This window comes from Daphnia pulex, chromosome 9 (assembly GCF_021134715.1).
Source record: "Daphnia pulex isolate KAP4 chromosome 9, ASM2113471v1".
Classification (NCBI taxonomy): domain Eukaryota; kingdom Metazoa; phylum Arthropoda; class Branchiopoda; order Diplostraca; family Daphniidae; genus Daphnia; species Daphnia pulex.
Window position 1 is genome coordinate 6955639 of NC_060025.1, and position 13122 is coordinate 6968760.

Sequence of the window (13122 nt, forward strand, 5' to 3'; positions counted from 1 at the left end):
GTTTCTCGCTTGGGATGTCTGTCAAATGACAAACCGAAAAATGTTTCGGTCGTTTTGAAATGAAAAGAAAAAAAATATGACAAGCCGATAAAAAGTTAATCGTACATTATATATTTTATTTATATTTACAATATTCACAGAGATTTCAATTAATTTTTGAAAAACAAAAAAATGGAGAGTCAATTAGCGTCTGGGCATGAGTGTCAAAAATATGACGAAAAAACGTTTTTGAGTGTTGTGTTTTTTGAGAAATTTAATATTTTTTTTGTTTGTTTTTGAAAAATGTTTTTTATTTTTTAAATTTTATTTGTTTAATTTTTCGGCAGCCTCCATCATGTGTCTATTTGGTTTGCGAGAGTATTACTAAATGATTAGCGGGGAGAAAAAAAAAGCGGGCGCGATCGGTGTGTTGTTTCAATATCTACAAAATGATCAGACAAATTATTTTATGTACATCAGCAACACGCGAACAAACATGAGCGAAAAACATCGAAAAGGTAATGAAGTCAAGGGAATCGGGCAGGGCGGGTTTTTTTCAAAAATTTCCATCTTGTCACGACGACGTGTGTATATATAGTAATACTTATTGTCTTTTGGTTTCAAACAATATTGGATATACAAAGCGTTCGAAATGTACACTCAAACATGTGTACAGGGGTGGGGTCAAATGTAAAACACACAACGAAATAACCGCGCGCGTCATCCTGTCAAAGGTGTTCGAATATTACAAAAATGAACGATAATGATTGCGCTCCTCGTAATATGCAAATTGAAAGACTTGATCATCGGACTGGCGAGAGCTGCAACCTTGACACGTCCATCACGCTCACTGCTGTCCCTCAATTTTTATCATTTTTTAAAACTGCTGGACAGTCACAAATTGAATGAAATGAATCGAGTTTGATTTGAATATTATTATTGTCGGTGGATGATGATGATGAGAGTTATTAATATTCTAAGCGTCGTAATAATTGTCTTGATTGAATTCAATTTGGTTATTTACAGACTGACGTCGCTTTCGGCGCTGCTGGTGCTGTTGGAACTGGTGGCGCTGGAGAAAGAGGAGCGCGAGATGTCAACCGTGACGGCCATCAACTCGGACGTGACTCCGGCAGTCACGGACGGGCAGCCGGCGCTGCCGCCGGACGCGTGAACACTGGACAGCTGACTGGTCGCCGATGGCTTCTGCCACAAGCGGCTCATTTTGACCAGGAAGTGGCGCACCAACTCGGGACGGGCTGGGTGTTGCGGCTGGTCGGCGCCCGTCGACGAAGAAGACGGGGCCGTGGCCGGCTCCTCGGCCGTCGAAGAGAACCGCGAATTGCACGTCGACAGAGCCGCCTGGACTTCTTCCGGCGAAAGGGCGTCCGTTCCGCGGACCTGCTTGCGCAGCAGCTGACGGCGCGGACTGAGCGAGCGCAGCGACTTGGCCCGGCGCTTGTGGCTGGCCGAGAGCTCCCGGTGGCGGTGGGATCCCTTGCGGGACTTGGGCGGTAACCCGAAGAGCCGCCGGACTTCGCGCTGGATGCGCCTGGATCGATAGGCGTAGAGAAAGGGTGAGGCCAGCGAATTGATCAAAACGCTGACGAGCGTCAAGTGGTAGGCGTAGGACGGCAAACGGTGGCTCCAACCGGCCCAGCCGTGCAGGGCCAGCAGAACGTGGTAGGGCATCCAGCAGCAGACGACCAGGACCAGGACGAAAACGGAGACCCTGGCCGCCCTGGACTCTTCGCGGTAGAGGAAGAGCGAGGCGTTGGAGATGCGGTAGCGCAAATTGTGGACGATCTGGCTGGACGTGGAGCGCAGCGACGGAGTGCGCGACGGCAACGGCAAGTTGTCGGAGCATCCGGTCAGCTGGCACGAAGAGGACGGCATCATCTGCGAGACCTGGGCCAGCGAATTGGACGAGCCGTGGCCCAGGCAGTGGACGACCAGCTCGCTGGCGCTGTGCGTCAAACTGGTCCGTCGCGTCCGCTGGCTGTTGCGGTGGGCCGCGCTGTAGATCCTCAAGTACATCCAGGTGAGCAGGGCCAGCGGCACCACGTAGCACAACACCGAGCTGGACACGAACAGCATCGTCCAAACCTCTTCCGAGTAGCTCTGGAACCAGACGGGCGAGAGGGTTTCGTTGGACGACGGTGGCGGTGCCACTGTGCTGGTCAAGTTGAGCTGGTCGTCGTCGCTGGTGGCCGACAGACTGGCCAGGGCGAAGAGCTGGTCGCCCCGGTTGGAGCAGCCCTTCCAAAAGTGTTTGCCGGCCGAGTCCGGCAGACTGAAAGCCGACATGGCCACGGCCAGGATCCACTGGCCGGCCAGGAGTAGACAGGCTTTGGTTTTGGTCACCCGTCGGTGGTAGTGGAGTGGGGCCATGACGGCGCAGTACTGGTCAACGGCGATGACCAGAGCGGCGCTGATGGAACCCGTCGTCACTAGCGTCGTGACGGCCTGGCCGGCCACGCAAACGGCGTAATCCACCGTCGAGTGTGTGTAGGAGAGATGGACGTCGATGAGGCTGTCCATGAGGATGAGCGGCAGCAAGACGGTCGTCGCCACCAGGTTGAACGACAGCAACGACATGACGAACCTGTTGGCGCCAAAAAATTGAAAATTCAAACGGTCAAAATCCGAATGTTTGATCGAAAGAGACGGGTGGAAAATTTTATGTTTCAAGAATAAACAGCAAATGAATTCGGACCTGTTTGATAAGGTGCGGAGTGCCGGACGCCGGTAGAAGATGACGATGACCAGAACGTTGGCGACGGTGGCGAATAGAAAGAGGAGGGCGAGGAGAACGTGAATGACGATGCCGGCCGCGGCCGAGATCACCGATCCTTCCACGTCCATTTCTGTCTTGACGGTGCTGTTGGCCGCGCTTCAGGTCAGCACCGTTTAATTCCTTTAATTCCAACCGAAAAAAAAAAAATGAAATAAAACAAAAATTAGAGTTGACGACAGTCACAAATTTTCAGTCGCGCGCGCATCTATTTAGCATATAAATCCCGAAACCGCAAACTATAAAAGGATGGGAACAAAAAGGAAAAATATTATACGCTAGCAGTTGTTCCGACATCGTTATGACTGGCGAAATGGACAATAACATGTCGCACGCTAGACGATCCATTTTCGTCGGCGCGCAACGCAAAAATGATGTGACAGAATTCAAAAAATATAATAGACGCGCGCTTGTATCAAACAAAAGCGCAGCATCAAGTTTGTCTTACTGGCAGTTTATTATTTTCTGTTTTTATTTTTTACAGCGCGTCTGGAAATTTGAGATGCTTCGCTAAAGTCGCAGCATTTGATTTTGAATAATGGTCAGCCCGCTTATATGTTGGCCAGCGCGGAGATCTCAGCGCAGATTTCGATATCAAATTTTTGTGTTGTTTTGCAGTCGGAGAGATTGATAAGATGACCATATGAAAAGTTGACAAAAGTCAAATGGCCTGGTGTCAATCGGCACCATTTTCGTTTTTGTTTCATTGCCATTGAGATTCGTCATTTCGCCTTTGAGTTGATCAAATCTAAAGGGCTGGTGTGCTCTGTCTAAAAACTCGTTTGCCACTCTCTGAAACGAGAAATTGCCAACTGATTTTGTCAGAAAGGAACGTGGAAATGCGCGAGTGAAGGGGGGAGACACACAACAACATCAGCAGCAGCCGGCCCAAAACACAGAGCGCAGCACCGGGGTGAGGCAACCATCACGACAAGTCCTTGCTGCCCGTTTTCCCATATTCAGAGAGAGAGAGAGATGCCGGGGCTGACGTCAATTCCCTCCCAACCGGGCGCTCGCAAGTCGCTATTTTCGTTCCATGACACACGGCCCCCCGCGCCACAGCGTCATTTCGTTCACCGGAAAAAAATATAACGTCACTTTTGATTTGCGTCGAGGGCAAAGAAGAAGAAGAAGAAAATTAACAAAAAATTTTCGGTGTGAGAAAAAAGAAAGACGCTCAAAACCTATAATCTTCCCCCAAGTTGCACTCACAAATAGTGTGTGTCCTGATGGTTATAGCTAGAGAGAAAGTGGGGCTGAACGAGGAAGTTATAAGAAGTTTTTCAAGCATCCAGCACTGCCGGGTCTTACAAGTCCCGCGGCAAATGAGAGTTTCGCCCACGCCAAACGTCATCATCATCCAGCCAACTCTCTGAGCTGTGGGAGTTGCGTGTTTTTTCTTTTATTTGGGCGCGCATAACACTATGAGGTTTCGTTGATCGTCTCTCTCTCTATACTATTTGGTTATTGTGGCTCTTTTGGCAAAAGGTAGTTCATACAACCTTGACTCTTGGCTGGGGATGTGGTGGGCTTGCAAACAACTTGTTGAGCATGCTCACGCACGCACAATTCAAATATACAACCACACCTGCCGTACTATATTGAGGAGAAGAAAAATGTTTCATTCTTTCCAGCTAAATATCTTATATAGTAGCTGCAGTGGACTCGACAGTTTCTATAAAAGAGGAAGTTGAGAGAGACAATTTTGGAAAGGAAAAGAACTTTTTCTGTTTTGTTGGTCATCAGGAGAATATACTAACCGACAAAGGCGATATAAAGCCAGTAGAAGCATTAACGCGCCATATTCTATACTCGCTAAAACAACTTGGATTTGCGCATATGTTAATAGCCCTTTACTTCAACAGTGTGTGTATGCACAATTCCCCGTTCATTATTATTATCCTCTTCTTTATTTTTTAAGTTTTGTTTTATGTACAGCAGGAAAAGAAAAAAAAACAAAGTTCAAATGCATTAGCTCTTATATAAATCCATTGAGAAATTCGCTGGTTCTTTTCTCTCTTCTTTTTAAAATTCTGGTATGCAAATCGATTGCGATCCGTCATGAGCGATGGTCTAAGCCAAAGGCATGAAGCAGCAACAATGCCAAAGCATTGATGACTTTCATTGATGTCCGGAGAGAGAACATACACACTATATAGTATATTCCGCCTGGCGTAATATTCAACGTGTATTACGACGAGATGGTTGCGAGTAGTTCGATCAAACTCGCTGGAAATCTTACCGCATCAGTCATTGACGGATCGCCACATGTCGCATAATGTTGTACACACACACACACAGGACGACAAAACAGCTGGACAAAAGAGCCGGAATTTTTGTTAACCAAAGATTTAAAATTTTAAAAAAAACTGGCTAAACAACAAAACACTGCTATAACTGAGAGTAAATATATATAAGTAATGGTCTTCTTCGCGGTGATCGGGAGAATAGAAAAAAAGGGCCTTTTTGCACGGCCTCGCAGTCAAACGCCGGCAAGACTTCTTTCTGCTTTGCCGCTCTCAACATCCACTCGAAACTCAAACAAAAAACAGTCGGGATGTGTAAGGTGGAAACGCTCGTAAATGTCAACTCCTTTCAGACCGTGTAAGGCTTCGCCAAGGATTGGCACGGCAGAAAACCTTTTCCTGTGCTGCAGCAACTGCCCGGCGAAAATGCCAACCTTGAAAGTTGTGTGTTGGCGGTTTTTTCGAGTCTTTTCCTGGCCGTTTTCGATTATTTTTTTCACGGGAATCGGAGCGCGCGGTTCGTTTAAATAGAAACAAAATTCTTTTCCGCATTGATGATTTCTAAGGATTATTTTGAAGTTTCTATCTCTTGTTATCCGATTTTTAAATGGAATAGTCTCTCGTCGCGCTGTCAGTCGAGCAAAGTTGTGACATGCCGCACGTGACGGATGGCCCCGATCTTTTTCGACATGAAAAAAGTTTGACTGAAAAATTCGGTTGGCAAAAGGAGAATGAATGAATGGAGCGAAATATCCGCGTAGCTATTACATTTGAGAACCGGGATCTCTATTAGAAATTGTGTGCTGGACTCGATTCGCTCTGCTATAGAGACTTTTGTCTCTGTGCGTCCTTCCGGCCGGGCGGCGGCCGATAATACGCGCGCGGACGGATACCCCAGTTTCGTACCAACAATAAATATACACTATATACCCAATGCTGCTTCAGTGATGGGAATGTGATGCCTGCCCGCCACAGCTATTGGGATGCCGCCAAGAGCGAGAGGGGGGCGACCTACAAAAGCTTAAAGGGAAGTAAGTCACTGTTTCTGGTCGTCGTCATCATCTTCTCTTTTTCTTTTTCTTTCTCTTTTTCTGTTGTCTTCTTTCAGTTTTTTGGTCGGGTGGTTTCATCGGGGCCCGCATCACGTTTTGGCTTTCAATCAAATGGGCGGACGACGAGATGGAATAAACCAAACGATGGAAAAAAAGAAGAAGTGAGTGAGCTCCCAGCAGCGAAAAAACCGGGGGGATCGAATGACGAGAAGGTTCTTGTTCGGTACCATATCACACAAGGTTCATCTTTCACCTTCACATCTTTATAGGCAACGGCGTCCGTTTCTCAGCTGCTGCTGCTGATGGGTCTGCGGCAGCATATCATTCAGCCGATTCGGCAGAAAAATATCGTCGATCCTGATCTCAACCAGCAGCAGCAGCAGCCCACAGGAGGAAGTCCCGAACGTGTGGCAGACAGTTTCTCTCTTCTAAGCTTGTCCAAGTCATTTGCACAAGGTATTGGACCCGCCGAGTTATCGGTCCGCAATCCTCTTCCCCTGAGTCATTCTCTCTCTCTCTCTCTCTGTCTCTCTCCTCATTGAGGCAATCAGTTCAAGGCGATTTCCAGCCGAATATCCTGATGGCTTTTCTTCCATTCTCTTTGTCGTCGTCTCTTCACTTGTTGTTATTGTTATGCTTTTCCCATTTTAATTTACAGAGGATCTCATCCCTATTCTTCCTGGCCCAGTCTAGACGGAGAACTAATAGGAAACACCTTCTTTTATATCACCGGCAAAGTCCAGCAGCAGCAGCTCTCTCTCTCCGAATGTGCGCCTTTTTTTTTCCTTGATGAAGGAATAAGGCAAAACCGTTTTGATAATCAACTTTTTTTTGTTTTGAGGTTTTCTGGCGGAGGCTCTTCCAAAATTTTTATTTCCTTTTCTTTTTCTCTCTTCTTTGATGTACAACACAACCCAAAAAAAAAGTTGCCTTTGCCTTATTCCAGAAACTCATCTTTCTCGCTGGGCTCTTTTTTGGCGTCCGAGATTTGTTTTAAAACCCGACCACCCGCAACCAACCAAAACGTGTGTGTATGTATATATATAGGCTCGTTTCATTTCTCTTTTTCTCTTCTCTCCGCAGCTTCCATAACACAGAAACAGCTTGAAAAAACCTACATATTATTTTGTCCCACCTAGTTAGGCCTTTTCCCAGCAGAGAAATCGTCGTCGTCCGTTGTTGAAGGAGCCTCCCTCTTTTCCATGTCAAGGCTCCTGGAACGAGCAGTTTCAACCCAGCAGCTGAGAGTCAAGGCGAAAAGCTGTTTTTGTCATGACTCCCCTTCGCTCTCACAATATCGTCATTGAACTACGACCCTTCAAAAATATCTTCTTCTCCATCGGCCAGCAGCAGCTGGAAATAAATATTTGATTTTGGCCAGCATCAGATTTCTAAGCTACAACACCTGACAAGATTTTAGACGTAATCAATTTCAGGTGAGACACCCAGTCTTCTTAGAAATGCACTACGAATTTTCTATAGATTCAATTAAATGCAATTTCTTATTTACAGGACGGTCATTAGATTCTGCAGGACTCTGCACGGAGTGAAAGAGAAGTTGAGGGAGAGTCGTGATTGACACACAGGGGCTGTGCCGGTCTGTGGGTGCAGCAGCAGCTTGGCGTATGTGTGCATAGAACTCTGTGTACGATAGTATAGGCACGATATGTTTATACCCACAACGAGAGAGAAAGAAAAGAAGCTTCGACCGACAGGTGATGGATTGAATGATGGATGACATTATCACGCCGGGGCGAGGAAGTGCTATGGACGGACGGTTCACGCGCGCGCTCACGTATACTATACACGGTCTATCTACGCTCCCTCTGCCATCTGTTTTCGGCTTTTGATGGATGGACGAAGCAAAAATGCAAAAGTCCCATGGACACATTTCTTCTTTTTTCTCTTTTTGGACTCGGCATAGGGAAATATTGAAAGTGTTCCGCATGTGTTTTATCGTTTCTTTTCACGACACGGTTCCCCCCCCCCTTCTTCTTCTCCCGCCCCCCTTTTTAATGCTTCTAACAGGTTCCAACAGAGTTCACGCTCGATTGCAAGGTCTTTCCACAGTTTATATTTTCTTTTAAAATTCTTTGCCATTTCCTTTTAACGACGAAATAGGGAAATTCTTTTTGGAAAAAATAATGTCCGGATTTTGTTTGCACGTATTTATTCCAGCGTGTGGTCGATACAGATGGTCTCGCTGGTCAGCGATGACCATTTGGGTTTGAACTTGCGGTGAGCAATCCGTCTCTCTTCCCATCAGGGTGTTGTTGCATCAGTCGGTCGAAAAAGGGTCCCGGTTCCCCCCATCGGTTTCAAAGTCACCGGCCGACGGATTTTGTTGCGTCGGTTGGAAAATTTCGCCGAATTCGTATACAACAACAACAACAACGCAAGACGCAGCCAGGAAACTTGACATCGCAACATTAGTAATTTAAACGCGTTTTAGAAACTATACTGGCTAGCTGGCTGACTGGCCACACATTTGGGAATGACCTAACAGCCATCAACAACCGTTGCGCAACCGAAAAATTCTCCCGCGGACTATTAGAGAGATAAAAAAAAACGTGTGTGCACAAAAACACCTAATGCTTTTTCTTTCTTGTGTGTGTGTGTTGCCTGTACGTATGTATAAGTTCCTTCTTTTTCTTTCTCTCATCTATCATTTCGACTTATACAACGTCATCTACTTGAAAACGTGCAAGGGAACTAAGAGAATTTGAGCGCGGCACACACGGAGATTACCATCACACACACGTTTGCTCTTTGGCGTTATACGGCGGTTTTTTTTTTAGCTTTTTTGCTTTTTTTGCTTTTCGGGATGGGCGTGGTGCACGTTCGTTTATACTAATTGCCTCTAGTCCTCCCTACCTTTCAGGCATGATGATCATTTTGCCGTATCATCAAACGTTTATATTCGCACACAAGTTCTTTCTTTTCTTTTTCTTCCTGTCACTTCTTATCTCATTTCTCCGTTGGATGAGCGAATGAAAATCACGCGCTAAAGAGTTTAAATTTAATTTCAATTGTATACAGCAGATCTGTACTATGGGGGAACAGCTGCAATCGTCGTCGGGGGAGGGGGGGGGGATCTTTTCCGCTTATTTAGACTAACTCTTATGTTATTTGGTTGTCGATTGGCAATCGGAGCCCAATGTCTATAAGTCGAAAACAGACTGATGAAAAGCAACTGGAAACGAGTCACGTCAACCAATCGGACAAGGTCATCAAATTCGTTTTCTCAAATCAAACCGGAGTTCTCGTCGTATGTTATAAACAAAACCAGACGACGATCTACAAGTATAAATAAAAAAATCAAGTAAACACATTTCATCTATACGTACTTCGCTTATGCAATATATTAGCTGTAATAAGCCATACTGAGTTACTGACTGGGAAATATAAATAATAAATCTCGTTTGTCTGTTTCCAAGATTATAAGGTGAAATATTCGACCAAATTGAACATTGAAAATTTTTTACTCACAAGCGGAAATGATTTTAACCGAAAAATGTTGCCAAAAATAGATTTAGAGATCGATGAATATTCTTTGAATGGCGCAACGAATGGTGCAAAGGATCAGACCATGTCTAAAGCATTGCAGCTCACAATAGCTAAATAACTAAAAGAGATTTCTGACTTCATCGGCTTTGATCTTTGCTGTATAGGACATTATTAATAGATGAAGAATTTTTACTTCGCACATTGAATACAAACATGTATATAAAGGATGACTCGATCTCTACGCCGAGAGTTTCTGATAGAAGACAAATTCTTAGAAACGCAATGGCGACAGCAGCAGCGGCTTTTAGACACAGAGAGAAAAGGTCATGACGCAGTTTTCGTTTTGTCCGAATACAAAATAAAAACTTGGGTTTGAAAATGCTGTGTGTATATAGCGTCGATGCGGCACTGACCCTTTTATTACTAAGACTCTATTCGGCAAAAGTTTGCTGGTTTTGATTATTTTGTTTGGCGATCCAACAGCCGCCGCTCGTTCGCCCGCTTGGGTATATATTTTGTTTTCTTTTTTTGTTTGGTTCTATTCTATGGCCACCGCACCGCCGTGTGTATTGCGACCGAGAGAGCGTCGTCCTTCAATCAAAAAATGCTGAAACATTTTCCCCTTCTCGATGGGAGAGACACGAGACGTGACTCGAGTACCGTTTTCGTACACGTTCAATATCGGCAGTCGACCGTGTTGCGTCGACTATTTGCGGCGCCCCGGCTCGGCTGCTATTTTTCTTCCAGCCCAAATACTTTTTGAACGGAGCCCTACATCAGATGCTATGCCAAAGATATGTGTGAAGCACTATTTTCTATATCTAAACAAACGCAACACACCAAACGACCAATTTCGGTTGCCTATTGAGTCTCCCTTTTGTTGCTGTTTCGCTCTGACTGTACCCACATCAATGACGGTTGGGAATTTGTTAGACAACTTATAAAATGTGGAACTTACCCGAATGTCCAGTTTTTGGAGGTTCGAGATCCAGAGAGCGAAGCGATTTGGATTTTGTATTTGTTTGATTCAAGTTCCCAGAAATGTTGGAACAATAGAATTGAGAAAATAAAAGTCTCTGCGGTGAGTGTATAATAGACGAGCTGGAAATGAAACAATCGATCAACTCCTGCGAGTACTTTTTGACCGGAACGGATAGCAAACACGAGCTCTATTCCCGTTTTCACAATCTGGTCGGTCCATGGTATATTCACTTTTTGGTACGACACACTTTGCTGCTTCTGCTGCTCCTGGCTGGTTGGTGGTTTTCTTCCTCGATGGTCTTCTTCCAGTCAAAGGAAAAATCGAATCAATTCGTCGTTTGTTTTCCCCCACAAGACGGGACAGCAAAATAACCCAAACGAGAACAATCTGAATTCGATCGATAAGAAACTAATATAGAGACTGAATTCTTCTCTTTCGTCAAAATCACACTGACTGGGAATTAGACTTTGAAACTTTTGAGTAGAGTAGAGGATTAACGGAGTTGCTGGGAATTCGACAGCCGAGTGGAGACTAAACTGGCAACTGGCAGTGGACCAGGTATTTGAGAAGTCTCAGCAGAGACTTGCACAGCACAGCACCGTGAGAGAAGGAGAGAGAGGGGCCGGCCCTGCTGGACCGCCTGAGGCTCCCCCTCCCTTCTCTCTCTCTCTCTCTCTTTCTCTCGTCTTTCCTCATGTTTCCTCCGCCCTCTTTTCCCCCAGATGTTTCCTTCGCTTATTTCTCCCTTATCTTCTTCTTCTTCTTTCTTTCTTTCTTTCTTCTTCTTCTTCTTCTTCTTCTTCTTCTGGTTCTTTCCAGCAACTGCTTCTTTGTGTATGTACATGTCCATTCTGGCAAGTTCTTGAAGAAGAACCGAATTATTTCGTGTGTACTTTTTGACTTTTTCTCTTCCGCCCCTTTCTCCCTTTTTCCCCCACACTTATTCTTCAGTTCTTCTTTGTTTTCTTGTCCTCAAACCCAGTCACCCCGGCCGTCTGTCCGTTAGGTCCCGGATTGTGTGTTTGCCCAGCACTGCTCTTCTTGTATTGATTCAAGTTTGTTTTGGCCGGAAAGAGAGAAGAAGGAAGAAAAAACGTGAGTGCGCCCGCCCACGCGGGAGTAGGAGAGTATATCCCATCAGCTGGCCAGAAAAAAGTCTGCTGAGGGTTGCACGCCGCCGCTAGCATATAGATCCAGCCAGCCAGCCAGAGAGATGACTGGAACGGCTTGGCGAGACACGCCGACGCCGCCAAAGTGATCGATAAACCACACGGTCTCTCTCTACACTGTACACTCTAGGGGGAATATCATTGAGTGTGGAAGTATGGGAGGACGAATGGGGGTTGCTGGACCTATATTAGTAGAGCGTCCGTCCTCTTCGTCCTGTTTGTCCTCCACCCCAACAGCAGCAGCAACTCTTCTTTGTGTTCCAGTTAGAGAAATGTCTATAAATACGAGTACAGTTGGGGTTGCCAGATGGGTGTAAAAATATCCGTCCGTTTTCGCCCGTCCGTCCGTCGTTATGTGGTCACGCAGCAGCCGAGCCAATATACGGATATGTCTGCAACAAAGAGACGGAAGACGAAATATTTTTCAAAAATATTTTTTTTTCAAAACCAGCCGGAACTTGCGATAGACTATAGCCTCAAGTGTTGCGCGCCACTGTTGTATAGACCCGCCAAATTTGAAAATAGCGGAAAACGGCCGAATAAAAACGATCCGATCCGTCCTTCATCTAGTCATGAAAATGAAAATAAAAAAGGACGACCGGATTGGCGGAATGTTGAGTAGTGATTCATGTGACTTGCATTTGCACGCAGATTGCTTAATGAGGTGAGAGTCTAGAGAGCGGCGGCGGTGCTGCGGGACGAGAGAAGGGGCCGCGGCGACGGCCAGTCCGTCTCACGTTTCCCCGAGGTTTCAAACGGCAGCACGGAGAGTCGCATCGCATACTACACCGCATGCACCGTAGAAGGTCTTTCCGTTCTTGATTTTGCCGCATCATTTTGTTTTTTAAAATTTGATTTGGCTTCTGCTTATGTTCTGTTTTGTTTTGAGCGAATTGAAAACGCCACTGCCGCCCGCCTTGAATCGACCGTTTATTACGTGAGCAGCAGCGCATATTATTGACGACATATCAGTCGACGGCGAATAGTTTTGTTGCGGTATTTCGACGCTGTTTGACATCCAACTCTCTTTTTTTTTCCTTTTTCTCTCTCTCTGTGCTGCTCCCGCATCGTTCACTCATGACCATCCTGGCTCAGTCTCTTCTCTTTCTTAGCCTTGCCCTGAATTACATTCGCCCAACCGAAAGTATACAACTACAACAGCAGAAAATAAAGAAACAAAATAAAATAAAAGGGGGGAATATAATATCTATATCACTTGTATTATATAAGTACATATATGCGCTGCTATGGCATATGTCAGAGATAGACGGAATTTTGATTGTTGTCCGTTGGCATTTGTTTTCTTTTCTTTCTCGATTAGCCTTCGTGATTTATCATTTTATATCAATATGACAGTTTTGGAATATTTTTTGGGGCATTTTCTTGCTGTGTG

General features: G+C 45.5%; 1 protein-coding gene across 1 annotated transcript; it reads right to left on the bottom strand.

Annotated features, from left to right (window-relative positions):
• Positions 1-299: 299 nt before the first annotated feature.
• LOC124201848 (alpha-1B adrenergic receptor-like) lies at positions 300-11145 on the bottom strand. The gene is made up of 3 exons (XM_046598097.1): positions 10537-11145; positions 2696-2896; positions 300-2584 (listed from the first exon to the last, which is right to left on the bottom strand). Exons 2-3 carry the CDS (start codon positions 2842-2844, stop codon positions 1000-1002), a joined length of 1734 nt encoding a protein of 577 aa, XP_046454053.1. The 5' UTR covers positions 2845-2896; positions 10537-11145; the 3' UTR covers positions 300-999.
• Between the last annotated feature and the right edge of the window lie 1977 nt (positions 11146-13122).